The sequence below is a fragment of the Anolis carolinensis genome, chromosome 6 (genome assembly GCF_035594765.1).
Source record: "Anolis carolinensis isolate JA03-04 chromosome 6, rAnoCar3.1.pri, whole genome shotgun sequence".
Classification (NCBI taxonomy): Eukaryota; Metazoa; Chordata; class Lepidosauria; order Squamata; family Dactyloidae; genus Anolis; species Anolis carolinensis.
In genome coordinates this window covers 17414893-17442030 of record NC_085846.1, presented here as the reverse complement: position 1 = coordinate 17442030, position 27138 = coordinate 17414893, and the positions used below count along the sequence as shown (strand labels likewise).

At 41.6% G+C, this 27138-nt stretch overlaps 1 protein-coding gene across 1 annotated transcript; it reads right to left on the bottom strand.

Annotated features, from left to right (window-relative positions):
• Positions 1–26491, bottom strand: LOC100562504 (excitatory amino acid transporter 2). Its single transcript, XM_003226196.4, has 11 exons — positions 25966–26491; positions 24409–24571; positions 16447–16599; positions 15637–15887; positions 15358–15535; positions 14031–14157; positions 13159–13392; positions 12413–12607; positions 10978–11112; positions 9724–9940; positions 1–8373 (listed from the first exon to the last, which is right to left on the bottom strand). The coding sequence occupies exons 2-11, from the start codon at positions 24536–24538 to the stop codon at positions 8272–8274; spliced, it is 1722 nt and encodes a 573-aa protein (XP_003226244.1). The 5' UTR covers positions 24539–24571; positions 25966–26491; the 3' UTR covers positions 1–8271.
• Between the last annotated feature and the right edge of the window lie 647 nt (positions 26492–27138).

Below are 27138 nucleotides of genomic sequence, written 5' to 3'. Positions count from 1 at the left end.
TTTGATTTTGCAATATACATTTTATTTAAACATAAGCTGTGTTCGAAAATAGCCACTGAAAGAAAGATCCCTAAATTATACAGCAAGGATGAATCTAGTTGGGCAAAGTAATGGCCCTTTACATTTTGTTATGTATCCTGTATTGTTGATGTTGTGTGCCTTCAGGTTGTTGCTGAGCCTAAGGCAAACCTATCATGGGGGTTTCTTGGAGAGATTTGTTCAGAGTAGATCCGCCTTTGCTGTCCTCTTAGGCTGAGAGAAAGTGATTTGCCCAATGGAATCCAGTGAGTTTCCATTGATTTGACTTGACCCTGATCTTTAAAGTCTTAATTCAAGTCCAAACTGCTACACCTGCCAGATAATATATCTGGATAGAGAAGAGCCTCAAATTGAAATCTCAAACACCTGCTTTGTTTCTGTGGAACAAGGAAGGTTTCCAAGTGACTGGAAGGTGAGGAGTAAAGGTGGAGACCTGTAACATTCCAGATGTTGAACTTGAAGTTATAACATTCCCTAGCACTGGCTACAGTGCCCAAGCTCTGTTGGGTTTTGTAGTCTAACATCCTCCAGCAGGTGGCAATATTGCTATTGGGTTGCTGTGAGTTTTTCGGGCTGTACGGCTATGTTCCAGAAGCATTCTCTCCTGACGTTTTGCCCACATCTATGGCAGGTATCCTCAGAGGTTGTGAGGTCTGTTGAAAACTAGGCAAGTGGGGTTTATGTATCTCTGGAAAGTCCAGGGTGGGAGAAATAACTCTTGTCTGTTGGAGAGAAGAGTGAATGTTGCAATTGGCCACCTTGATTAGCATTGAATGGCTGCTTCCTGCCTGGGGGAATACTCACAGCAACCCACTTCCTGCCTCAAACAGACAAGAGTTCTTTCTCCCACCCTGGACATTCCACAGATATATAAACCCTATTTGCCTAGTTTCCAATAGACCTCAAAACCTCTGAGGATGCCTGCCATAGATGTGGGTGAAATGTCAGGAGAGAATGCTTCTGGAATAAGGCCATACAGCTCGGAAAACTCACAGCAACCCAGTGATTCCGGCCATGAAAGACTTCAATAAAATATTGATATTGTTTTGGTTTCTCTGTCATGAAAATCTGAAATGAAACCAAGAGGGACTGATCACAATGAATTCATGAATTACCAAGAGTGTAGCATCGGGGACCAGAGGCTCTATGAGCACTTTCAAAGAGGAGTACAGGCAGTCCCCAAGTTATGAATACAATAGTTTCTGTCAGTTTAGTTTTTTGTGGAAGACAATGACTACTGGAGCACCCCATAAAATTCTAATACAAGGTGATTATACAACAAAGGCCTCATCAGAAAGCACTGCAGGAGTAAGTTGAATTGGTCACAAGAGCGGGCACTATATTAATGATACAGTAGGCCCAGCACTTTCCTGTGGGAAGTGGAAAAGCTCAAATTAAAAAAAAGATATTTCTTCAATCTGAGATAACACCTTTTTAGGAATCATTAGGTCCTCTGTTGCTAACATCTGCTAGAGAAACTTAAAGTGACTGTGGATGAATTAACTCTAGGAATTTCTAGGCAGAGATCCAGGATTCCTAGAAATAACATAGTAATGAAATCTTCAAAAAATTAAACCCACGAATTTTTTTTTGGGGGGGGGGCGCAAATATAAGTTGGAAAAGGAAAGCTGTTCTTTTTGGTATGTCAGGCAGATTAATTTAGGTCTGGTTGTATCTTTAGTCAGAATGAGGCAGCTGCCTCTAAATATAGTAAAAGGTAAAGATTTTTTCCTTATGGCTTTCCCTGAACCTTTAAGCTAGCCTGACTTTCCATGTGTGGTTGGGATGGGATACTCTCTGGCCACCAGTTTTAAGGAAAAGTTCAACTGTGAGTCCAGTCTGAATTTGTACATGGAATGGGAGAAAGATAGCACCATTGTGTTCTTTGCTTCAGGCAGAAAACTGTCCCATGCTGACCCTTGGCTTTATGCCTAACAGAGGAGAAATTGAACTGGGATTAGGTGGTAACAAGTAGAAACTGGGTATCGAAATTCAGGATGTTTTGTGTGCAACTTCCTTTCCCTCCCTCCTACACAGGGCAACTGGGAGCAGAAAAACTTCACGGGGGAGCCAGCCATGCCATGGGGCTGTTCCTTGGGGGCTGTGGCCTAATTCTGTGCCTCTTCATTGGGGTCTATTGTGCCTACAGACGAGGATCCAAGAAGGAACCATTTTCCCACCACCGCCTGTATCAAGATGGATTTGATGACCCTGGTGAGTCCAGTCTATTGGGAGGGGAGGGAAGGGCAGCCGACTGGGTACTTTGATGCAAAACTCCTTTATGTTTAGCATAGTTCACTGAAAATCAAATATATTCCTAGAAACTCAATCTACAATTAGTACTAAATGGCCAGAGAAGCATGTTAACAATGCTGAGCTCTGTGGCTTCAAGATCCTTGCTGACCATAAGGAACTGAAGGATCTGCAGGCATCCCCTTTCCTTTGGGTTGCACCTCAGTTTGAGAACACATGCTTTCTATCAGAAGGTCCCAGGCTTGATCCTTAGTTATTTCTAGACTGAGCAATGTCTGAAGTGCTGATGCCAATTAATATAACCAGAGTAGAGCTAGATAGTTCTGACTCAGTTTAAGGAAGTGCAACATTCAATGGCTAAGATGCTACATCGCAAATGCTATCTATCCCATCTTAAACCAAATCTCTAAGCTTACCATTGAAGTCAGCAGCTGCATAGAGCGACAGAGATCTGTTCTGTTGGTGATCAGGGCACAGCAGGATCATATTTTTAGCCCCCTTCCACCATCCATCTGTGGTCTTGCTTCTGATCATTGTACTACGGTATGGCTCAGTGGCTGGAGAGGGCTAGAAATATCATCCTATGGCACCCTATTTGCCAATAGTACATACTACGGGGGCATTTCTAATGATGGCAATGATTGTAAATATGAATGCTGAATTCTAGGTTGTTCATTTGTAACCAAACAATAGGATACCAACCATTGCTCATTCACCAGGAAACAAATATGTGAACAGGAAAACTAAACGAAATCAACATTTGTATAGCATTGTATCTATCATTGGTAGAGTACTTGGACAAGGTATCAGAGCCATTCTTCAAGTACATGAAGAGCTTGGTTAGGTTAGCAGGTACTTTTTATGAAAGATACTTCTGGCCAAAGAATTCTTGGTTAGATGGATTAATTGAAAGTGAGGCAACTGTGTGGACCAAAGTGTGGTGAAGGAATTGAAATAACCCTTGATCCATCTCCTGTTTTCCCCATTTCATTGTCTTCCTAGCTCTCTTTCTAGACAATCCAAAGGATTACGACTGGTTTTTCTATGAAACTGATGGCTATGTTTACCCAACGTCCTCTCAAACTCAACCTAAGCTGATCCAGACCCTTTCAGTCCCGGCTCTTAAACAACCTTCCCCTGCTCTTGAAAAGTCACCAACAAAACATGCAAACCCTGAAGTACAAGATGTCAAGCAGAACCAACCAAATGTTGTAAAGCTTGTGTCTCTTTCCCCGGATAACCTGCACCCTGAAAATGTCATCTGAGACATCTGATCCCTGAAATTTGGGTAACATAGAAATCCCTTTCCCCATATAAGAATAGAATCGCTAGGTTGGGATCTGTAGAAGGTAGGATCAGATCTACTAATAGATTTTGGAGTGATTTGCTACAAATTAAAACCCCAAGCAAGATATTCAGTGATGAGGAATGCTGGGAGTTATGGTCTGGCAATATCTTCCCCTATCTTGTAATAGCAATTTGCGGCATTCAGTATCAATACAGGTATACCCAGGTTAATGAAGCCTCAGACAATGAAGCTGTCTTTAACAAATATATATTTTTATAACCATATAGCTCTGCCTCCACTGTCTAATTGGATGTTTTTAGCAGCATTGGCATGTAGAGAATAATTAAGGAGAACTGGAGCAACACAAACCTTTGGTGAACATTCAGCGAAGCTTGGACTGGGAAAGAATGGGATCCTACTCTAGCCGATCCCGCTTTAGTTCTGTATGATTGGCTAGATTTACAGTGGTTCTCAACCTGTGGGTCCCCAGGTGTTTTGCCCTACAACTCCCAGAAATCCCAGCCAGTTTACCAGCTGTTAGGATTTCTTGGAGTTGAAGCCCAAAACATCTGGGGACCCACAGGTTGAGAACCACTGGACTAGAACAAGCAAATGATCAGCGACTGTCCCCAGAATCCCTTACTGAGTATACATGAACAGAGAAATAGCTATCTCCAGCATTGTGTTGTTGAAGGCTTTCATTGCTGGAATCACTGGGTTGCTGTTGAATTTTTTGGGCTGCATGGCCATGTTCCAGTAGCATTATTTCCTAACATTTCAGTCTGAACAAACCTCTGAGGATGCCTGCCACAGATACAGGTGAAGCGTCAGGAGAAAATGCTACTAGACTATGACCATATAGTCCAAAAAACTCAGAGTAAACCAGTATCCCCAGCATTTTAAAGAAGCAGTAGATCTAATAGACTGGCCACTGACACAGTAACTATTAAAAAGTGGAAGGTGTGGGAAGAAACTGCAGTCTCTGGATGAATTTTGGAAGAAGGCTTTAAGTGATTTTTTTTTCCATGTCAAGAGCGACTTGAGAAACTGCAAGTCACTTTTGGTGTGAGAGAATTGGCCGTCTGCAAGGACGTTTCCCAGGGGATGCCTGGATGTTTTAATATTTTTACCATCCTTGTGGGAGGCTTCTCTTATGTCCCTGCATGGAGCTGGAGTTGATAGAGGGAACTCATCCATGCTCTCCCCGGGTTGGATTCGAAACGGTAACCTTTAGGTCAGCAACCCAACCTTCAAGTCATCAGCCCTGCCGGCACAAGGGTTTAACCCACTGCGCCACCGCTTTAAGTGATAACCAGATATTTTTTAAAAAAATTGTTTACTTATTCAAGGCTAATTTGATCTGGATGTTTTGTTTCATGCATGTATATTATTAGTTTGTAATAAAACATTTGTTGAAATAGGCTGAATTGCTTTTTGTGGTGGGGAAGACTATTCCAATTAGTTTCATGTATTTCTGCACCTTCTGTTAAAGAAGTACAGCAAGCCCTTCATATCCACTGGGGTTTGGTTCCAGGATGATCCATGAATACTAAAATCCATGGATAGTTAAGTCCCATTATATACAATGGCATAATAAAACTGTACTCCTTATATTAAATTGAAAAATCAAGTTTTGCTCTCTTTTTTGCATAATTTCAAGCTGTGGATAAAGAAGGCTGACTGTACAGTAATGCCCAAGAATACACCTACTTCCTCTACCGAGGTATACCTGTATTATCAAAATATTTCAATGGTATGTGCAATTTTCAGTGTGAACACAAGATGGCCACATGAGGTTGAAGCATAGAAGATAACCAATAGAAAAAAAATAGGGAATTGACATCCACTTTACTAGGGAGCTCAAGAGCTGAATTCTAAAAAAAAAGAAAGAAAAGAAAAGTGAAGTGCAAAATCCTCTTTCCTTTATTCATGACTTAATTAACCAAGTTGGAAAAAAAAACCCCTTGGCTTCTTTACTTTGCTCCAACTGGACTCTACATAACCTGACTTCACAGATAACGTCAATGTGAAAAAAGGAACTGTACACACACAATTTTCTGTCTTAGTGTGACATTTGCACGCACATCCACACACAACTGACCTTCCCCTTCACCAAACTGCAAGGAGAAGGAAAGCACTGCGCCAGCAGCCATTGCGCAGGATTACGCCAAGAAGTTGAATTCCATATTGGTGCAGCTCTCCTTTGCGTCATTGCCTCTGGCCTGTCCCTAGACATTGATTAAATTCCTGGCTTTCTGTTTCTTAAGCCCGACAGACGGTCTCTCCGTCTTTGCCTCCCCCCACCAGCTCCCTTCAATCTGTTCTGTCTCTCTCGTCCACTTCTCCAGGGATGGGCACAACCTCCCCTTGCCGCTACACACACTAAATTAGAACCAACGTGTTGAACCTCTTCCAGATCCCTGTCCTGAACAAACCCAGACATGAGTTACAATAATGTAGTGAGATTCGCAAATATTATGCCAGGCAATGCATTGTCGAAGGCTTTCATGACCGGAATCACTGGGTTGCTGTGGTCTTTCGGATTTTATAGCAATGTTCCAGAAGCTTTCTCTCCTGACGTTTCACCCCCATCTGTGGCAGGCATCCTCATAGAGTTTGAGGTATGTTGGAAACTAGGCAAGGGACCTTACACAGATATATAAACCTCCCTTACCTAGTTTCCAACATACCTCACAGCCTCTGAGGATGCCTACCATGGATGTGGGCGAAACATCAGGAGAGAAAGCTTCTGGAACATGGCCATACAGCCCAAAAAGACTCACAGCAACCCATTATGCCAGGCTCTCAGCAAAAGCAGTTGCAGTTGCTTCAAGAGCAGAGGCAGGAGCAAAGAAGTGCAAAACTCTAGCAAGAGGGTTTTGCTTACTGTTAGACAACTAATAGTCAGAAAAATCCTCCTGCTGCACTTGTGCTTGTACTTCACCTATGTGAAATGAATTTGCGTTACTGTTGGAGAATTCAAAGACATACCCAAAATGATCAGTGTTAAAAATGGGCAGAAAAGTACTTCCCACTACCTGACACAAAGGACAAAATGGTGCTTCTTTCCATTTTTACCTATATAACCCAACTGGAATAGTAGCTAGCGGGATTTTATTTCAATTTTGGCAACTATATAGATTTCCCTGAACAGATTCAGAGAAAAGGACAGACTGTACAGCAGAGAGGGATGTGTGCTCTCCCGCCACATATCTGCCCCCCAAGGCCGTTGTTTCACTGCATGAACGTTTGGTGCTAAGGCTGACTGGGCAAGGGATAAAGAGAAATTTTGATGGGCATATTTGTGTTTTGCAGGATAGCATAAACCTGAATTTGATTGATTTCTTTTTAGGGCATTAAACAGTAGTCCTATTCCGCCTGTGAAGAGATAAATTAGTTAGGCATGACGATAACAATATGAACAATACTCAGTATTTATACAGTATTTTCTCCTATACTCTCAGAGCACTGAACATTTGTATGAGTCTTTGAAAGAAGCCAATGCCTTTCAGTAACGTCCCCTCAAACTCCATTTCTTTCACTACCATGGAGAATATGAATAAATAGACTAAGGGTGGAGCTGAATACAGACGACTATTTACAAAGTGGTACATGTTAGTAAACATTTGTTAAGCCAACAGGCTGTAGGATCTTGCCAAATTGCACGGTTTCCTCTCTTTCTGTGCCTCAGATTTTGGATACAGTGCAAATTACTAGGACCAAGTTAACAAGAAGTCTTGTGCACACATGGATAAATTCCTTTTTTGGGAACTGGTTGTCTGCATTCGAGCAAAGGGTGACACCTGTGCTAAGCGGATGTTGCGACTTAGTATTAAGTACCTGACAAGTGGACATGGAATGATCTGCAGTAAAGAAAAATAGAAGACAACATGATGATCCCTTTCACCAGAATTTCACCAGGGTGCCTGGGGTTTTGATGACTGGAGAAGGATTGGGATTCAGTGGGAGAGCACCAGGCCAGGCCAAACATTTTGTTGCCTTTGACAAAGGATATGTTGGTACCCCACTGACTTTTAGAAGTTGGTCACACTGGCAGTTGAGTAAGCCCATGGGCGATGGGAATAGAAAAAGGGAAATACTCTTTTTTCTTGGAACAGTTCTCCCAGGGTCCCTAGCCATTTCCATTTGCTGTGTGAGGCAACTCCTTAATTCTGCCTCCGAACAGGGTCAGCCCTAGCAAAGTCTACACATTTAATCCTGGCATCTCCATTTGAAAGCCTCACCTTTTCAACCAGAGACCCTGGGGAAATTAACCAAAGAGCAACATATTGGGCTAGTGTTGTCTGACCTGGTACAAGTCAGTTTCCTTTCTCTAGGAAGGGCAAACAGGCATGTGTTATTAAAAAAAAACCCCACCTCCCATTCCCAAGTAATCTATAAAAGGTATATTCAAAATATATACAAGTCTCTGTTGTATGTGTGTGTGTATATATATACATATATATCTACATACACATGTACAGCGGCAGCATGTGGATCTAGCTGCCTCAAGGAGGGAACGGTAGGAGTCGAACCAAGGATGTCTCACTCAGTGCTAGAGATAATAATTATACCAGTATTATGACACACACACACATTGATCGCTCCCATCATCTACATTGCTGAGGCTGGTAGCGACTATTGTAGTTTGCGTGTGTGGAGGAGAGAAGAGGGTGAGCGGGGAATGGGATCTAGTCGCCTTCTTTCTTCTCTTCTCCTTCCTCTTCGTCACTGGCAAGCTCCTCTTCATCCCTCTCACTATACTGTGATGCCGCATCAACTTTCTCTGGAAGCTAGAAGTAGGGACAGCATGGATTATTATTATTTTCCAGACATGTGTGTGTGTTTTGTGTCTAGACTTCTGAGGCTAAGAGAGCGTTAAATCCCATGATCAGAAAACAAGGCTTCCAGGGGCTTTCCCTGGCCGAGGCTCCTGTTCCTTCAATACAACAAGGAAGATTTTTTTAAAGTGCAAATATTATGTGGTGCTAATTGACAAGTGTCAGTTAAATATATTTATTACTTGTACCTCTTGTGTACCTATGAATTCAAATTACAAGAAAAGAGCATTAGGAAGTACTTCTTGACTGTAAGAACTGTTCCACTGACTAGGTTAAGGTTTCTACTGACATTAAGTCGTGTCCGACTCTGGGGGTTGATGCTCATCTCCATTTCTAAGCCGAAGAGCCGGCATTGTCTGTAGACACCTTCAAGGTCATGTGGCTGGCATGACTACATAGAGCGCCATTACCTTCCCGCTAGGTTGGCAGAAGCTGGGGTTAATAGTGGGAGCTCACCCTGTTCCCCAGATTCGAACAGCTGACCTTTTGGTCAGCAAATTCAGCAGCTCAGTGGTTTAACCCCTGCGCCAACACACTGGCTAGATTTCCTCGAAGGATGGTGGACTCTCCTACTTTGCAGGTCTTTAAACAGAAATTGGAGGGCTATCTTCAGTTGTATTCAATATGGGCTACCTGGTTGAGTACAGTTAACTGAGGACCTTATCACATAAAGCAGGCTTTTTTCATGTCAGGAGCGACTTGAGAAACTGCAAGTCACTTCTGGTGTGAAAGAGTTGGATTTTGCTCAAGGGACACCTGTATGTTTGATGTTTTACCATCCTGTGGGAGGCTTCTCTCATATCCCCGCATGGGAAGCTGGAGCGGACAGACGGGAGCTCACCCCGCTCCCCGGATTCAAACCGCCGACCTTTCGGTCAGCAGTCTTGCTAGCACAAGGGTTTAACCCATTGCACCACTGGGGGATACACATAAAGCAGGTGATGGAAATGTCATTCACTCGTCATTTGGCAGGGACAGACCCAGTTAATCATCTTTTTTTCAACTCCTTTTTAAATGTTTCTCTTTCTTTTTCTTTACACTTCCCTCCTCTGTCCTCATCTTACTTCAAATGCTGGAAATTGAATTCAATGTTCCAGAGCAGTGAATTCAGCAGGGGAGACGAGACAGGAGACTTTTGAGCTTTCCAAGAAGCTCAGGAAAAAGCAAACTGCTGCAGTTTCCCACAGCTTATCTAAAATCCCTAATTAATAACCTTTGCCATTTCGACCAAAATCTGATGTTATTCAGTTATATCTGAAATGTTGGAAGCATGTGCTGTATGGACAGAAACGTTCTCCTCACCTCCTCCTCACAGGGCAGGACAGTGTATCCTGACCCGATGGAGCCTTCCAGGGGCCCTTGGTGGTTGCCCAGGGCTTGCAGCTTCAGGGAAGTGGGGTCGAGCTCACGCCCTTCGGCCCGGGCATCAATGACTTCCAGCTCCTTCAAAGAGAGGTAATGGACGATGCCGGCACCAAAGGAGTCTCCTACCACATTGATGGAGGTTCTCATGCGATCTCTGCAAGAGGGAGGCAAGAATACAACAACGAAGGGTGATTAGAGAAATGTGTAAAAGACCTCAGGTTAACCCATATTTATACTGGTTTCTTTCTTGTTACTGAAGCCCTCTGCTGCCCGCTATTTTGATAGGTATCTATAACAGTGGTTCTCAACCTGTGGGTCCCCAGGTGTTTTGACCTACAACTCCCAGAAATCCCAGCCAGTTTACCAGATGTTAGGATTTCTAAGAGTTGGAGGCCAAAACATCTGGGGACCCATAGGTTGAGAACCACTGATCTAGAGAAAAGGAAACCATTTATTTCATAGACATGACGGATAGTATCCTCTTTGGATACACTATAGAATTAATGGAGTTTGACACCACTTTTAATTGCCATGGCTCAATGCTATGGAATCATAGGATGTTACAAGGTTTTAAGCCTTCTCTGCCAAAGAGTGCTGGTGCCTCACCAAACTATAACTCCCAGGATTATATAGCATTGAGCCGTGGCAGTAACAGTGGTGTCAAAGTGCATTAATGTTATAATGGAAATCCAATCTCCGTTATGAATGTCTTCATGCTTGATTTATTTATCTATGCTACCGAACTGACAGCCTCATTTAGTGAAACATGTTTTGGCTGTCTCTTTTTCGCAAAAGGTGATCAGGGGTTTGGACTATGACTCTGGAGGCCAGGGTTCAAGCCCCTTAATTGGCCATGAAACGGGCTGGGTGACCTCAGACAAGTTACATTCTGTCAAGCTCAGACGAAGGCTATGGCAATGCTCCTCTGAACAAATCTTGCCAAGAAAATTCCATGACACTTGGAAATGACCTGAAGGTATTCAAGTCACAAATATTATGGCACTTTTGTTTTGCTTTATATATGCCTGAATTATTCTGCTAACTATTTAAAGGTTTATAGAAAAGAGAAAGGTGAGCAAAATAATAGCAAAGCAGAAATAATTATCAATATCAAGGTTTGGTCCTATATTATTCCCCCACCCGGCATTTCCCAGACCAGATGCCTTGACATCTACCCTTAGTGGCACTCACAGTAGCCAGTCCACAGCAATGAGGAGACTGATGTCCTGAGTGGGGAGTCCCACAGCTGTCAGGATTAAAAGCATTGTGACTAACCCAGCACTGGGTATACTGGCTGCCCCCACACTAGCCAATGTAGCTGTCAGGCTGTGGAAAGAAAGGAAAAAAAGAGAAACATGATGGCTAGCCATTGATATCGGCTAGACAGCTACTTGGCACGTCTTCCCACAGGATAAGTAAAGCATTTGGGATAGTTGGTTTTCCCTTAAGTTTTGCAAAGCCCTCTTTGGAAATTAAATGAATTTTTCCCTACCCCTATCACACCATTCTCCTTTTCTCCACTTTCTGTAGGATTTATCTGTTTGATTTGCCATCACACGGTAAAGACTTGTTTGACCCACTGTCCCTCCCCAGTTTTCTTTTCTTTTTTAAATCTCTCTTTGTAATGTTGGGAGTTCAAATTTACAGCCTGAAAAACTGACAACAACATATATAGAGGGGCTCTTCTTACGTTGTAGAATTGAGAACAGGATGGAAGGGGGAAATGAAGCTTTAGCTCTCTTAAATGTCTCTCTATGTTAGCCTTTTGATAGGCAAAACAAAAGCCTGATAGATAGCACAGCAGAAACTTTAGAGAGGCAATTGAGAAAATAGTAGGCAAGAGTTCAAAAGGACTTTTATGAGAAGGGAGATAACACAGGAAGAGGAGAGAATGTTGAAAGAGAGAGCTCAGAAACAAGTGCAGAATTTGCATGCTTTGCTACGTTTTTCTCCTGAATGTTTGCTATATCTCCTCAGTCCCAAATCAGTAATAGCGAAAGAAAGGAATCAATACTGCACATCTCAGTTCCTTCTTCCATAGTAACATCATTGTTATGTTTACAAATGAGTGAGGGGGAATTCCCACCACATGTTAAATTGGGCATTTTTACATGTCTCTACACGGGGAATTGAAGAATAAGTCACTTGCCAACCAGCTTAGGAACTGTCAGGAAAACCCACACTTTAGAAACAGCAAGATAAATCTACCTCACATTTGATGCTTGTGTTGTGTGAAGAGCACAGTCGTTTGCAATTTCTTCATTGTGTAGAAATGCTGATTTTATTGCATGTGATGAAGTCCTTAAGCATACTTAACTAAGGTTCCAATCACATAAGGCCAATAAATCACAAATACAGCAGGATAACAGGTAAAGATGCTATTTTAATATACCCACCCCATGCAATAAGCTCCTAAGTAATCTTTCCTCAACCAGTTCCACAAAATCTGATGGAAATGTCATTCACCCATAATCCGATCCCCTGGAAAAATGATCTCCTTCTACCTATGCAGCCCATGTCAGTTGGGGATGAGATTGTTTCATCACGATTAAACAATGATTATGAATATGTAACAGTAATAGATAAGTAAATCTATGTTATCCAGGGTGAAGCAGCTAGGGCTCACCTGACTGTTGCAATCTGTCCCCCGTCCAAGTTGATGCTGTTCATTTGTGCAATGAAGATGGCTGCCACAGCCTCATAGAGGGCAGTGCCATCCATGTTGATAGTGGCTCCAATGGGCAGGACAAAGCGCGTCACCCGCTTGTCAATTTTAAGGTTTTCTTCGAGGCAGCGGAAAGTGACAGGCAGTGTTCCAGCACTGGTACGAAGCAGTAGTAGGAAAATAGGTTTTGGGATACAGAGGAAAAAAGGATTAAAATTCTGTATATCGAGCTACTATCCAAGAAACATGTCCCCTCACCTTTCACATACACAAATCTGGAGGTAACAGGAACACCATAATTTGTACATACTTGAACTGGCAGGTATATAGGTCTGTTAACACCTAACATGAGCATAGAAAGTGGTGGTTTAAACAGCAAAGATATGTGATTATGATATACAGTATCCATAAGAAAGATGCTCCAGACCGAAACTGCAGATTTTTCCCTGAGTGTGGAAAGTAAAATTATAGATATGAGTTATGCTATTATGGGTGTCTAACTATATTTTCTGGAGAGCTCCTCATGCAGCATGGCAGCCACTATTACACAGGGACTGTAATAGCGCAATAACATAGAGGCATAAGGTTTTTGAACTGCTGGAGCAGAGCACCATAGCAACCACAAAACAAATGAAGGAGAGCAGAGTCTCCGTCATATATTTACACCAATGGTTTCAGTGAAAAGAAGAGTAAAAAATTGCTCACACCTGGAAGCGGTGCCAAGGGCAGTAAGCCAAGCCTGGAAAATGCCAGCATAGAAGATGAAGGGATTCTTCCGTGTGATGACAAAGAAGATGAGGGGCAGCACCATAGCACCGTGGATCACCAAACCCACAATGACGGTCACCATATACATGCCCAGCTGCCGGGCCACCATCTCCAGGTCTTTGATAGCTGCAATCTTGCCACAGATGAGTGATGCAATGCCAAAAGGTGAGTACCTGCGGAATGGACAGAAAGTGAGAAGCTTTAACTGTTACGACTGTGTCAAGTGAGAAAATGAACTTTCCCTCTCTCTGTGAGTGAAAAAATTTATAATATACCATGACCTTCCCAAAAGTACAGGTTTGCACCCTCTATTTCAAGGTTTGCCATCAGCGTATCTATTACAATTAACAGACTACAAGTGAGTACTTCACATGGAATAACAGCCAGACAAAACATATCTTCTTCACAAGGTGTTTATACACACATATATACAAATATGTGTGTGAATTGGAAAAGTAATTAACTTTTTTTAGACTTCCAGAATTTGCTCAAGGGTGACTTTTCTATAAAAAAGAAAAACTTTTCTAAGTTCCACACACATAAATCCTGACCCTAAATATACTCATACATGGACAAGACAGAAATACAGATTTTAAAATAGCAGTAAAACAGCATGTAAAATATGTGACCTATATGATAACTGAAGACAGAGTCTGTTAACTCATCTAAACATTTTTCTTGTCTCTTCTGCTAATGCTGAAATCCCGGCAACCGCCAAAGCAATGTTTGTGGTTATTATCAATAAGCTAGTCAAAAGGAATAATTCTACCAGATAGACATTTTGGGTTGCATATCTATGTGAACTTCTCACCACATGATCATGGAGACAAGCTTCATGATGATCTCATTTAGGATATTGAAGAAATCAGCCATGGGCTTGGCTTGTTCTCCCATTTTTCCCATAGAGATGCCAAAGGCAATGAAGAATCCAATCAAGCCTGTTGGAGGAGTGAAGCAAGAAAGGGTCTCAGAGATAGAAAATCTCCACCATTACAGTTTGGCAAAAAAGTAAAGATGTTTTCACTCATAATAAGATAGCCAGAGTAAAAACTGGTTAGGGTTCCTTTACCTTTAATGGTTATATAGAGGAAAACAGTTTGGTTGTTATCTAGGGCCCTTCCACTCAGCCAAATAACCCATAATATCAAGGCAGAAAATCCTACAATATCGGCTTTGAACTGGGTTATCTGAGTCCACACTGCCATATATTCCAGTTCAAAGCAGATAATGTGGGATTTTATTCAGCTGTGTAGAAGTTGCATGACAAGCAAAACTTGCTGAAATTCCCTCTTCTGCGCAACTGATAAAATGACAGGAACTCACTGTATTTTTCACCTTGGCAATACAGCATAGTATACCAGGTTGAGCATAGGATAACAACTGCGACAACTAGAATTTGACAACCAAAGAAACCCATTGACTAACCTTGGGTGAGTTACAGAAAACCTTGTGATAGATTTCCCTTAGGGTTGCCATAAATAGGAAATGACTTATAGACACACAACAACAACAACAACAGCATCCTACTAGACCTTTTTCCCCCACCAGAGTAGGAAGGAGCAGAGCTAAACTTTTTTTGTACGAAGTTTCACGCTATGTATAAATTGGAAATGCTCAACTAATTTTGACATTGGTATGCAGTGTTGGAAATGTATGCACACATGCATTTATGAATCCTACTGTGAGGCAAATACATTAACCTCAATATATCAATGTGTGTCTGGATGTGTATACACACATACAGTACTCTTATAGGCATTCATCGATAGATAGATAAATAGATAGATAGATGATTGAATCTTTTGATGCAGGATAGATTGATATTGAAGGATGACTGTATATTAAAGAAATGTATCTGCATATGCAGTCAAGTATCCAGGGCTTGAAAATATCCCCCATGCGAACAATAATTCCAAAAAATTAACCTTGATTTTGTAATTTTATACAAGGAACACAATTTTGCTACACCATCATATATAATGGGACTTGAGCACCCAGGGTTTACTATCCACAGGGCTCCAGGAACCAAACTCCAGTAAATATCAAGGGACCATGTATATATCACTGTTTGCTTATGAAAGTCAGTCTTCTCCCCGCAACTTCTATCAAATCCTTTCCCTCCAGTGTGGCAGGCTCACCCAAAACATTCATTCCAGGCTTGAACTCCAGGCGTTTCTGGGTGACAGTGCTGGGACCCACATTGACCTCTGTGACGGTAGCATTGAGCACGGTCCCATTGGTATGGACTATCTGGCTGATGTTTTCTTTGCGTACTACAACTGGTGGTACAGACACCTTTGTTGAGATGGTTTGGATCTGCATGCAAAAGAAGCAGGAATGGTAGGTGGAGGGTGAAAGAAAGCTTCTGTTGCTGTCAAGCCCTCCCTGGCACACATGCTCCCTGCCAGTTGTGTTACCTGTTGGAAACAGGCCTGCACCAGGTTTTCTGGGAATAGGTTCCTGATCAAGTCCAAAAAAGCATCCAAGCTGGAGACATCCTCATTTTTTGATACCACCGAAGGACCCTTCTTGAGTTTTGGGTTGCCAGGATGAATGGATATGACCAGAATGACACCCAGTATGGCTGCCACCACTGTGGTTGACATATAATAGAGCATGGCGCGAGTCCCCATTCGCCCACTCGATTTCGCATCCAGGCCAGCCAGACCTGCCCACAAAACACATCACAGACATTACAAGAGTATAAAGGTGAAAGTAAAAGAGAGCCACTTTATCCAGGTCATCCCTCCCTGTTGATGAAGGAGCAAAGCTGAAGTTAACTGGTTGCATACAAGACTATGATGTTCGTAGTAATGAGAATGTAGCTAGTAATTTAATTTTTTAATTTAATTAGAGAGTGTCCTACCATGATTATTGATACCTTGTCGAGCACTTCTGCTACGAAGCTACCTTCTTCATGTAGCCCTCTATTTCGGCCCAGAACTGTTTTACCTCCTTGTTTTTAACATGTGATGTATGTTTTGATTGTATGATTGTTTTTCATGTTTGATTTTACAATGTGTAATTGTCACTGTTTTTACTATTGCTGTGAGCCGCCCCGAGTCCCCTCGGGGAGATGGGGCGGGATATAAGAATAAATTTATTATTATTATTATTATTATTATAGTAACACTCACATGTCTCCAAACACACACAACATATTCTTTTCTCATGATCTCTTTGAGATGACACCTTTACTTACTAAGAGTGATTCATGTGGAGCTTACCTGAAATGAGACTGGATATCACCAGAGGCAAGATCAACATCTTCAACATGCGCATAAGGATGTCTCCAGGAAAAGATATCAGCATGATCAGGTCGCTATCAAGAGGTGGAAGCATCCTAAGTAAACCCCCAAACACAGATCCCAAAATGACTCCTGAAATGAAGACAAAAACAAGGTCTGAGTTTCTTGCAGAAGACATGGCCTTTGGCAGAATTTGCCTTTGGAAAACCTCAGGTTTAGGTGGAAAGAGGTAGGTCATCTCAGGCAACAGATCGAGTAGCATCGGGGAGAAGAGTGACAACTGGCATAGTAGTGAACCCCAAAAGTAACCAGCATCCCCCAATAGTAGGGTGTTTGTCGTTACACAAAATGAGCCTACCATTTTCTAAGGTGGCAGATGTATGGTTCGGTAGAACAATGGCAAGATTTTGGATGCAACCATCCCAAAAAAGAGTGCTGAGTAAGGAGTGGGGTGTTTCTTTGGAGCTACTATTCTGCTGTAATTGCGGTTTCTCAGCCTCATGCAATAAAATCCAAGTCGTTTCAAGTCTTGTTGTCATGCATAGCTATCAATTATTTTAAAATGCTGAACGAGACTCTCAAAATACATCAGAATCACCAGAATCTACATTTCTATCCTGTATTTCTTCAAATGAGCTCAAAGATACACATATGGCTCTTCTCATCATTTTAACTTCACAACAACCCTAAGAGGGAGATCGAGCTGAAAAAAATGACTGGTCCAGGCTGGATCTACACTGCCCTATATCCCAGGATCTGCTTTGAACTGGATTATATGAATCTACACTGTAGATCCAGTCCCAGTTTCGCTCACAGAGTTCCAGGACATAGGTAAGAAACACCAAAATTTATTTTCACTTTCATTTCTCATATCTGATCAGTCTGAGACTATGCGTTAAATCTCTTCTTTCAGAGGAGAATAAATCTCTATTTGAACCCATTCCCTTAAGACTTTTAATAAGACATTTATTTAACTGAGTGTATTGGAAACGAGAAAGAAAACCTTATTCACCGTTTTCTTTGCTAACTCATCAGCTTCAGATATTATGCCCTGTAGAAAATCAATCTGTTGCTCCGGACATTGTGTGGGAGGGTTGTATCCAAACCTTCCGGAAGCAGGATCATGATATTCCTGATATCTAAACCGTTTTGTGGAAACAGGATCTTTTCAATGCTGCTGTCCTACTTGGAGTAAAGCCAGGCTGCAGGGGTTCACGCCCCCGAATCCTCTCTGGGAAAAGATCCAGGAATGAAAATTGCTTGGAGGCAACCAGGGCAAAATGCAAAGTCAGGGCATGCAGCTCAGCAGAGAGGGGGGGGCAAAGAAGGACAAAAAGCAACAATTCCCATATTGTAAGAGACCCATTTTATTAAGTATATGGGGGCTTCCTTCTTGCCTCTAAAATCCTGACACTTTATCAAGGAAATTTAATTTCAAACCATAACACTATAACAAAATAATTTTCTGTTCCTGGTTTGAAAGTGTTATTTCTTGTTTAATTGTATGGGTCTTACTTTGAAAGTAGTTGTTATACGCCAGAAACTTTGTTTTTGTGGTTTTCACAAACTATGTTGAATTGGTTAAAACTCTATGAGATATTCATTGAAAAAACTATAGCAAAATGTGCTGCAGGATGTCCCACAAAAACAAAGTTTTTGCAGCTTAAACTTTTTCCAAGTTTTTATAATAGAACCAATTAGGAAATGACATTTATAAAAAATAGCACCAGTTTCCTTTATTGGGTCTAGTTTTTGAGATATAGAACATAAGTCATATACTATAGAAGAGGCATGGGCAAACTTGGGCCCTCCAGGAGTTTTGGACGTCAACTCCCACAATTTCTAACAGCCAGTAGGCTGTTAGGAATTGTGGGAGTTGAAATTCAAAATAGCTGGAGGGCCGAAGTTTGTCCATGCCTGCTACAGAAATTGCCATCTGCCAGCCTCTAGAAAACCATGATAACCACATTAAAGACACTCTGAATCAGCACTCCAAATAACCAGGTACAGGCATAAAATCCAAGACACCAAGAAGTTTTTTGGCAGAGATATGTAACAATTACGTTTAGATAAGCTAGATGTCTAAGCTACAAGTCCATAGTATTTGAAGTTGTACCTAAACGGGTAATAATCATTCCCTGCAAATGTAAAGGTAAATAAAACCAGTTACAGTAACACTGACAAAAAGTAAAGTGATCCTTTTAAATAATTGTTCCATTATAACGTCAATGTAAGTCAACTGTGGCTTGGTTACTGGAGTAAGGAATTGACTAATTGAGTTACTTATTACTAGAAAGAGGAAATAATATTTATATGAGCCAGCGTGGTATTTCAGTTTGATTGTTTGACCAGGACTGCAACTCTACACAATTAAAACACTTTGATATCATTTTAACTACAACATCCAGTCAAAATATGGGATTAATAGTTTAGGGAGTAGCATTTAGAAATCCATGTATGGTTGTGGAAGCCTGACAGTGAAGAAAGTTGATAGGAAGAAAACCAAGTCATTTGAAATGTGGTGCTAGATAAGAGTTCGACAGGTGTTATGAACTGCTAAAAAGACAACTCAATGAGCCCTTGAGCTAAACAACAACGTGTTGTCAAAGGCTTTCATGGCCAGAATCACTGGGTTGCTATGAGTTTTCTGGGCTGTATGGCCATGCTCCAGAAGCATTCTCTCGTGATGTTTCACTCACATCTATGGGAGGCATCCGCAGACAATGTTCAGAATTATTAGCCACGGAGCTCCATTGCTTTACCAAACCACAGGTTTCCACAGAATGAAATCAGTGCAGTTCAAATAAAATAATAGTCCTGTGATATGTGTAGTGTGAAATGGCCACAGGGTTTAAATTCCTACTCAGCCATGGAAACTCACTGAGTGGCCTTGGGCAAGTCACATTCTCTCATCCCCAGGAGAAGACCATGGCAAATTCCTTTTGAATAAACCTCCCTCCTCACAAAATAAATACAATCCTGTGATAAGTTTAAGTTTGAAATGACTTTTAGGTGTGCACAACAACTACTCATTAATGGCAACCAGTTACTTCCATGCTCTGCTTTGAATTGCAATGGCTGTGGAGTGAGATTTTTGTTGGTGCATTTTCCCAAATCGGTTCCCCCTATTGAATAATTCATGAAATCCTTGTTGTGTGCCTTCCGACTTATGGTGACCTAAAGGCGAACCTGTCACGGGGTTTTCTTGGCAAGATTTGTTCAGAGAGCTTTTGCTTCTATCATTACAGCAATGCCAAATTAGCCTTCCGCACTCCCTGCTAGCATCCTCCTCCCTGGCACAAAACAATCTACCCTTTTCAATACATAAAATGCAGATGGCATTTCCTATGTACCCTTTGGTCTTCTTATTCAAGCTGATTAGGAGCAAGCAGTGGCAAAGGGGGGAGGAACAGACTAGTGAAGCTCCAGAGATTAGACCACATGTTTAATTTTCTTTTTCCCGGGCAATGACGTAAGAGAAACAATGAGAGACTAATGAAATCCTGGCCCTTTCCCCTATCAACCTGTGCTTCGGACAGAGCTTGTGACCAGATGCCACGCATATATATATTTATATATATGTATATATGTATATATACACACACACACATGACCAAGAGGGAGAGAATATGTATGTAGAAAGGGGCCTGTTTGAATCTGCTTGAAATACAATTATGACAATCAACAGAGAATTATAATGTTTGATTGGTTTAGGAAGATGTCAAGGGAAGGAAGACAGACAGACATAATTGTACATTTCAAATACAGAAGACATGTTGAGAAAACTGTGAGTGCTGTAATGCTATGCCTAAAAGAATGTGCTTTTATCCTACTGTAATTGTGCTTTATCAGCTTTGTGCAATAAAGTCCCTGTTCTCCATCCGGATTGCAGAGGGACCTAATGGCTTTCCTATAAGGAGTAAACATATGTGTCCCTGTCTCTTTTTCATTTTAAGATTGCAACCAGCTCTCGACATTCACTGGGGACCATGAAAGTAGAAAAAACATAAAGAAAACACTGTATTTTGACCTGCGAAAACACCTCTCAGGAAATCTTTAAGTCCTTCAGTGCAACTCTATGGTCAACTTCCACCTGAAGCACAATGGAGATTTACAAAAGGCTAGAGAAGTGTTTTCTCTAGATCCTCCAACAAGGCATTTGGTAGAAGTGGATGCAACGTCTGTTGAAAATTGTGCTGGTGGACACAAAGATTCCTAGAGAAAGCATTATCAAATCCATGGATAATAATCAAATCCGTTTTTTTATCATGTCAGAAGCAACTTGAGAACATCACTTCTGGTGGGAGAGAATTGGCTGTCAACAGAGGCGATGACCAGGGGATGCCCGGATGTGTTAGCTGGGAGGCTTCTCTCATGTCCCCCCAAGCTAGAGCTGACAGACGGGAGCTCACCCCATCTCTCAGATTCAAACCAGCAACCTTCAGGTCAGCAACCCAACCTTCAGGTCAACAGTTCAGCCAGCACAATGGTTTAACCTATTGCACCACTGCAGCTCCTATCAAATCTGCTAATGTCAAACTTGCAGATGTGGGGGTCTGACTGCATGTATAGGAGTTAATATAGTGTCATGGTTTGAACATTGGACTGTGATTACGGAGGCCTGGATTAAATTCCCTTCTTGGTCATGAAACCCACTGGTTAACCTTGGGCAAGTCACTCTCTCCGAGGAAGGCAGGGGTAAACCTCACCGGAACTAATCTTGCCGGGAAAACCTTGTGATAGGTTCACCTTAGGGTCTCCATAGGTAGGAAACAACTTGCAGACCCATACCAAATAAGGCAAATAGTCGCCCCAGATGACTCATATTTCAGACCCATCCTGCTTCTGTCCTAAATCCCACTCCTTCACTTCTAAGAAACTGATGCTCCTTCTGTAGAGTTTCTGCTCTCAGCCTCTCCCGGAAGAGGTCACCAGAGGCTAAGAACCCAGCCATGTGGCAGGGCAGTGTGTGAGTATGTGTGAGTGTGTTTATATATAAATAACTGCAAAATATGGCTGGCTGCCCAGAGATTGGAGATTACATGAAGGTCCGTGGCGGGTTACTGCCCAGCTTGATCTTTACAAAAAGTCCAGTTGATAGAAAAATTATTGTATTGTTCCCCTCTCTTCCGGGGCCATGGCAATCCTAGGAGCCAACTATGAGGAGATATACCACAGAGAAAAGCAAACCCTTTTCAGTTCCGTGAACCTTTAAAAAAATTACCCCACAATGGAATCCAGTACTATTTATTTTTCAGTGTATATCTCTTTCAACTCTCCCTGTGTTTTTCCACTATACATTTAATAGGAATCTCTTTTGCTTAGGGCAGTGGTTCTCAACCTGTGTGTCCTCAGGTGTTTTGGCCTACAACTTCCAGAAATCCCGGCCAGTTTACCAGCTGTTAGGATTTCTGGGAGTTGAAGGCCAAAACATCTGGAGACCCAGTTGAGAACCACTGGCTTAGGGAATCCAACAGTATTCATGTTGACTTGAGGATTATAGGAATTTCATTTCCCCAAAGGAACTTTCCCAACTTGTTCATGGGATCTACCTACAATTTTGAGAACTTGGAGTGAAACATGGAGATAATGGTTATGGTGATATTCTCTCTTTCTGATGTCCAGGCGTGCTAGATTCCACCATGTGAGAAGTGTCAACAAACTTGGGAAAATGTCAAAAGTTAGACCCTGTTTCCCCTAAAATAAGACATCCTCAGAAAATAAGACCTAGTAGAGGTTTTGCTGAATTGCTAAATATAAGGCCTCCCCCGAAAGTAAGACCTAGCAAAGTTTTTGTTTGGAAGCATGCTTGCCAAACAGAACACCAGAGCATGCAGGATCAGTAAATGTACGTACCATAAACTGTTGTACATGGAAATATTTGTAGTAACAAGAAATTCTTGATAGGATTCATAGTTTGTCTGGTTATGCTAGTTTATGATGACAACTACTGTACAGTATATAATAAATGTTCATTTTTTTTTGTTCAACAATAAATGTGAATTCTTCTTCATGGAAAACTAAAACATCCCCTGAAAATAAGACCTAGAACATCTTTGGGAGCAAAAATTAATATAAGACACTGTCTTATTTTTGGGGAAACACGGTAAGAATGTAATAAACCTTTACAGGAAAAAGAAAACTGACAGTTGTGTGAACCCTCTCTCCAAAAGCAAATGGCTACAGGATGTTGCCTTGGATCTGTTTCACTCTGTAAACGTATAAGCCAGGCATGGACAAACTACTGGCTGTTAGGAATTGTGGGAGTTGAAGCCCAAAACACCTGGAGGGCCCAAATTTGCCCATGCCTGGTCTAAGCTCTATGAGAAGGAAATAATAAAACAGGAGTATGAATTGGATTGGGCTGGCTGGGATTCTGAGCTGTGCGGCTCCATATTTTAAACTTTTTGTTGTTTCCCACTTTTACATGTGTTGAGCTTGGAGCATGGGCAGACAAATCCATGTGATTCGAATCATCATTGTAATCGGGTAATATTGACTATTCAGACCAGAGTGCTTGTACTAGAAGATTCAACAAGTATAGCTAGTGCTCCACATTTGTGGGGTTGCCTTTGGTGAATTTGATTAAAATATAGAAGACCAAATAATACATAGCAGAGGACGTGCATTTTATGTATTGAAAAGGACAATTGTAGAAACCTCTAGATTTTTGAGTGTGACTCTGTGCTCAGTTTTTAATCAGATGTTGAACAGATCCACGCTAGAAGATCCGGAGATTCTTAGAGAGGTGTCACCAAAGGTTTAAAAAATCCCATGGTGTTTTTATTCAGTTTATCACTTTCATAGGGTTTTGGGGATATTTTTTATGAAACATAGCATCAAAATGTCATATCATAGCCGTTTGGGTATCACTTTCTCTAATTGTGTCACCCACTATGGTTTGCACCCCATGCATACTCCTTGAGACACCACTATATTTTCCACGGTGGTGCAGTGCGTTAAACCAATAGCTGCAGGAAAGCTGCTGACTGGAGGTTTGGCAGTTTGAAGCTGCGGGTTAGGGTGAGCTCCTGCTGTCAGTCCTAGCTTCTGCCAACCTAGCAGTTCGAAAGCATGCAATGTGAGTAGATCATTAGGTACCGCCTTGGCGGGAAGGTAAGAGAGCTCCCCATGCAGACATTCCGGCAATTGATCGGAGATCTCTACGGACACCAGGCTTCTCGGCATGGAAAAATGGAACAAGAGCAACTCCCCATTCATGGATTACAATGAACACATATATGGCAAACATTCAATGCCAATAGACAAACAACATTCAGTTTTAGACAGACACAGAGGCATTTTTTAACATCTTTCCAGCTTCACGATTTCCGGCCACAGGGGGAGCTGTTGCTTCACCGTCCATTGATGGCTGTTCTTCCTCTTCTTTTCCTCATGAGCAGTTTTATGGTGTTGTAGATTAGTTAAATTAGCCTCCCGCATAAAGCGTCCCTAAATTTTCCCTACTTGACAGATGCAACTGTCTTTCGGGGCTGCTAGGTCAACAGCAAGCCGGGGCTATTTTTTTTTTTTTTTATGGTCGGAGGCTTAACCCGACCCGGGCTTCGAACTCATGACCTCTCGGTCAGTAGTAAATAAGGTGTATTATTATTTTATTATGACACAGCAAACAAGATAGATATGCTGGATTTCATATCACAAAATCACAAGTCGAACACTTCCCAAGCATTTAGGACTGTGTGATGTATTTATTATTATTATTATTATTATTATTATTATTATTATTATTATTATTATTATTATTATTAGTGGTCCATGATGCCTTTCAGCAGGGGATGGCAACTATTGTATCTGATGCCATTTCTTCACCAATGAATCAACGGAAAGAATAAAATAACTTTAGCTATGGATAGAGAAAGCAGACAGGTAAAAGAGGGGAAAGGGAGACCAAACAAACTTGTTTGCATGAGCACGTCTTACCAACGATGGTGAGTGTGAGCAGTACATTTCGCATAAGCCACCCGCAGTATTTATCCAGGCAAGGTTTTGGCAAGTCTTCCAAGATGATGTGGGGGCCATCTGCCAGGGGCACCTCCACATGGTTAGTCATTTCCAGGGCCACGCTGAATGTCTCTTGTTTCGTCTCGAGGAAAGCAGAGGGGAGAAGAAAGGAAATAAAACTTGGGTCAAATGTGGATTCAGTTGACTCCTGTTATTATGCAAAAGGGTTTAGAACACGTTTAACTTTTCATCCTGTTCTGACTTGTGTATGTGTTTTAATGCACAGTACAACTCCTGCATCCATGGGTATGGTACCTGCCATTTCACTTACCTGTGTCCAAATAAAAATTCTCTCTGGGCATTTTAAATCCTCCAATGTGATGCGATAGCTGGCATGGGCAAACTTCAGCCTTCCAGGTGTTTTGGACTTCAACTATCATAATTTCTAACAAATGATAAGCTGGCTGGGATTTCTGGGAGTTGAAGTCCAAAACACCTGGAGAGCTGAAGTTTGCCCATGCTTGTTCTACAGTATTCTTCTGCCAGATGTTGATCGTTCCCATAGAGGATTTCGAAATGTTAGAGAGATGCTCTCTTTTAGGCTTTTTCTTGGTCCTCCAGCATGATGGTGTGGGCCCAGATGCTAACACTAGATTCACACTGGAGGACCTAGAAATTCTATAGAACAGCTGATAGGCTGTTAGGAATTGTGGGAGTTGAAGTCCTAAACACCTGGAGGTCTGAGGTCTGCCCATGCCTGCTATAGAGGAATTCTCTTTAGTTATGTTTAGGTCTTCCAGCAAGATTTTATGGTAGGCTTTCAACAGAAGTTGTTCATGTAAATAGGATTTGCTATTATGTGTGGTCTCATGTTTCCATGGTAGGTCCATGGTAGGTCCAAGTAACTTAAAGGCACAATACAACAATTTCAAAAATTCGCTCCCATTGGGAAGAAATTTGTTGTTATCCAATATGTAATTAAACAACACCAAAAACCCATGCCTATTAAAAGAAAAACAAAAATAGAGTTAGCAAGAATACAACAGCCCCCTTTTGCATGGGCACTTGGTTGTTAAAGGCCTGCTGAATGTCTTCAGTTTCCTACAGAAGGTTAGCAAGGAAGACTCCAGTTTCACCATTACACTATGTAACAATATTTGAAAAATGTCTGTTCCTGGTTTGAAAGCATTATTTCCTATTTAATTGTGTGGGTCTCACTTTGAAAGTACAGTAGTTGTTCTACTCCAGAAACTTTGTTTTTTGTGTCTGCCGCAAACTATGTGGAATTAGTTAAGACTCGATGAGATATTCACTGGAAAACTATAGCAAAATGTGCTGCAGGATGCCCCTTCCGCAAAAAACAAAGTTTTTGCAGTGTAATAATCTTAGTCCATGTTGTTATGATAGAACCAATTAGGAAATGACATTTATAACACAAGAACAAAAAACGTGTTACATAGTATTATGAGAAGGGAGTTGTAGAGCTTGGGAGCGACCACAGAAATAGCTTTTTCCCATTTTCACGCCAGCACATACCTTCCAATTGTCCTGATTTGGCAGGAACAGTCCAATAATCCTTTATCATCTCCCTTTTTCTTGGTCTTTTGCAAATGTCCCAATTTCTCCTCCTCCCACTTTATCCTTTTGCCCTCAGCTTACTTCAATTGCTGCAAACCAAGCTCAAAGTGCAAAAAGTATTTGTCCTCAAGTAACTCAGTGGGTGGGGCAGAAGAGAGGAAGGGATAATATAGGTGCTTTTAAAACTCCCACTTTCCCTCTCTTTCTGTTCCTCCCACTTTCCTTCTTGGTTCTCAGATTACTTCTGTTGAGTAAAATGCAGACAACTTTTGCTATCAGTTAATTCAATGAACCCAGCAGAGGGGAAAAGGAGGGAGCGAAATATTTTCTTTTCTAGTAGACTCAGGCAAGAGAAACTGTTGAAACTTGCATGTTCTCCCTCTTTAATTGTTCTTCCTTTTGATCACATGTTGTTTGACCACACATGTTCCAGAGGTATAGGCAATGAATGATGAAGTCTGCCCTTAAGAACAACTCAACCTTGAAATACATCCCCTGCATCATTTATTTCCGAGGACCAAAAGAAAACCAGAGATAAGAGTCCTGCTGCTGGATTATATCAAACGATTACCATCACCCATGTGAGGTATGAAATAAGTGACTTATGCATTATTCAAAAAGGAGATCAAATGTGTGCATGACTTTAGCTAACATCTCTGTGTGTCTATATATATGGTGATGGTGGTAATTGTTGTATGCCTTCAAGTTAAAGCTTCTCAGCAAAGTCCTGAAACATAAGAATGGCCTCTGCTGATATAATTGAGCATTATGCATCAAGTTAAAGTCTAACAGGAGCCCCTGGTGGTGCAGCGGATTAAACCACTGAGCTGCTGAACTTGCTGACCTAAAGTTCGGCGGTTTGAATCTGGGGAGTGGGGTGAGCTCCCGCTGTTAGCCCCAGCTTCTGCCAACACAATTCAAAAATATTCAAATGTGAGTAGATCAATAGGTACTGCTCCAGCGGGAAGGTAACGGCTTTCCATGCAGTCATGCCGGCCACATGACCTAGGAGGTGTCTGCGGATAATACCAGCTCTTTGGCTTAGAAATGGAGATAAGCACCAACACCAGGGTCGGACACAACTAAACTTAATGTCACGGGGAAACTTTTACCTTTACTTTAAAGTCTAAC

What these genes read in the sequence shown, in the direction of transcription:
- LOC100562504 (XM_003226196.4), bottom strand. Translation starts at nt 24,538, where the DNA reads ATGACTAACCATGTGGAGGTGCCCCTGGCAGATGGCCCCCACATCATC. An exon ending in GATATCCAGTCTCATTTCAG is followed by an intron (nt 15,888 to 16,446) that starts GTAAGCTCCACA and finishes TTTTGTGGGCAG; the next exon opens with GTCTGGCTGGCCTGGATGCG. An exon ending in GCCCTTGGCACCGCTTCCAG is followed by an intron (nt 12,608 to 13,158) that starts GTGTGAGCAATT and finishes GCTTCGTACCAG; the next exon opens with TGCTGGAACACTGCCTGTCA.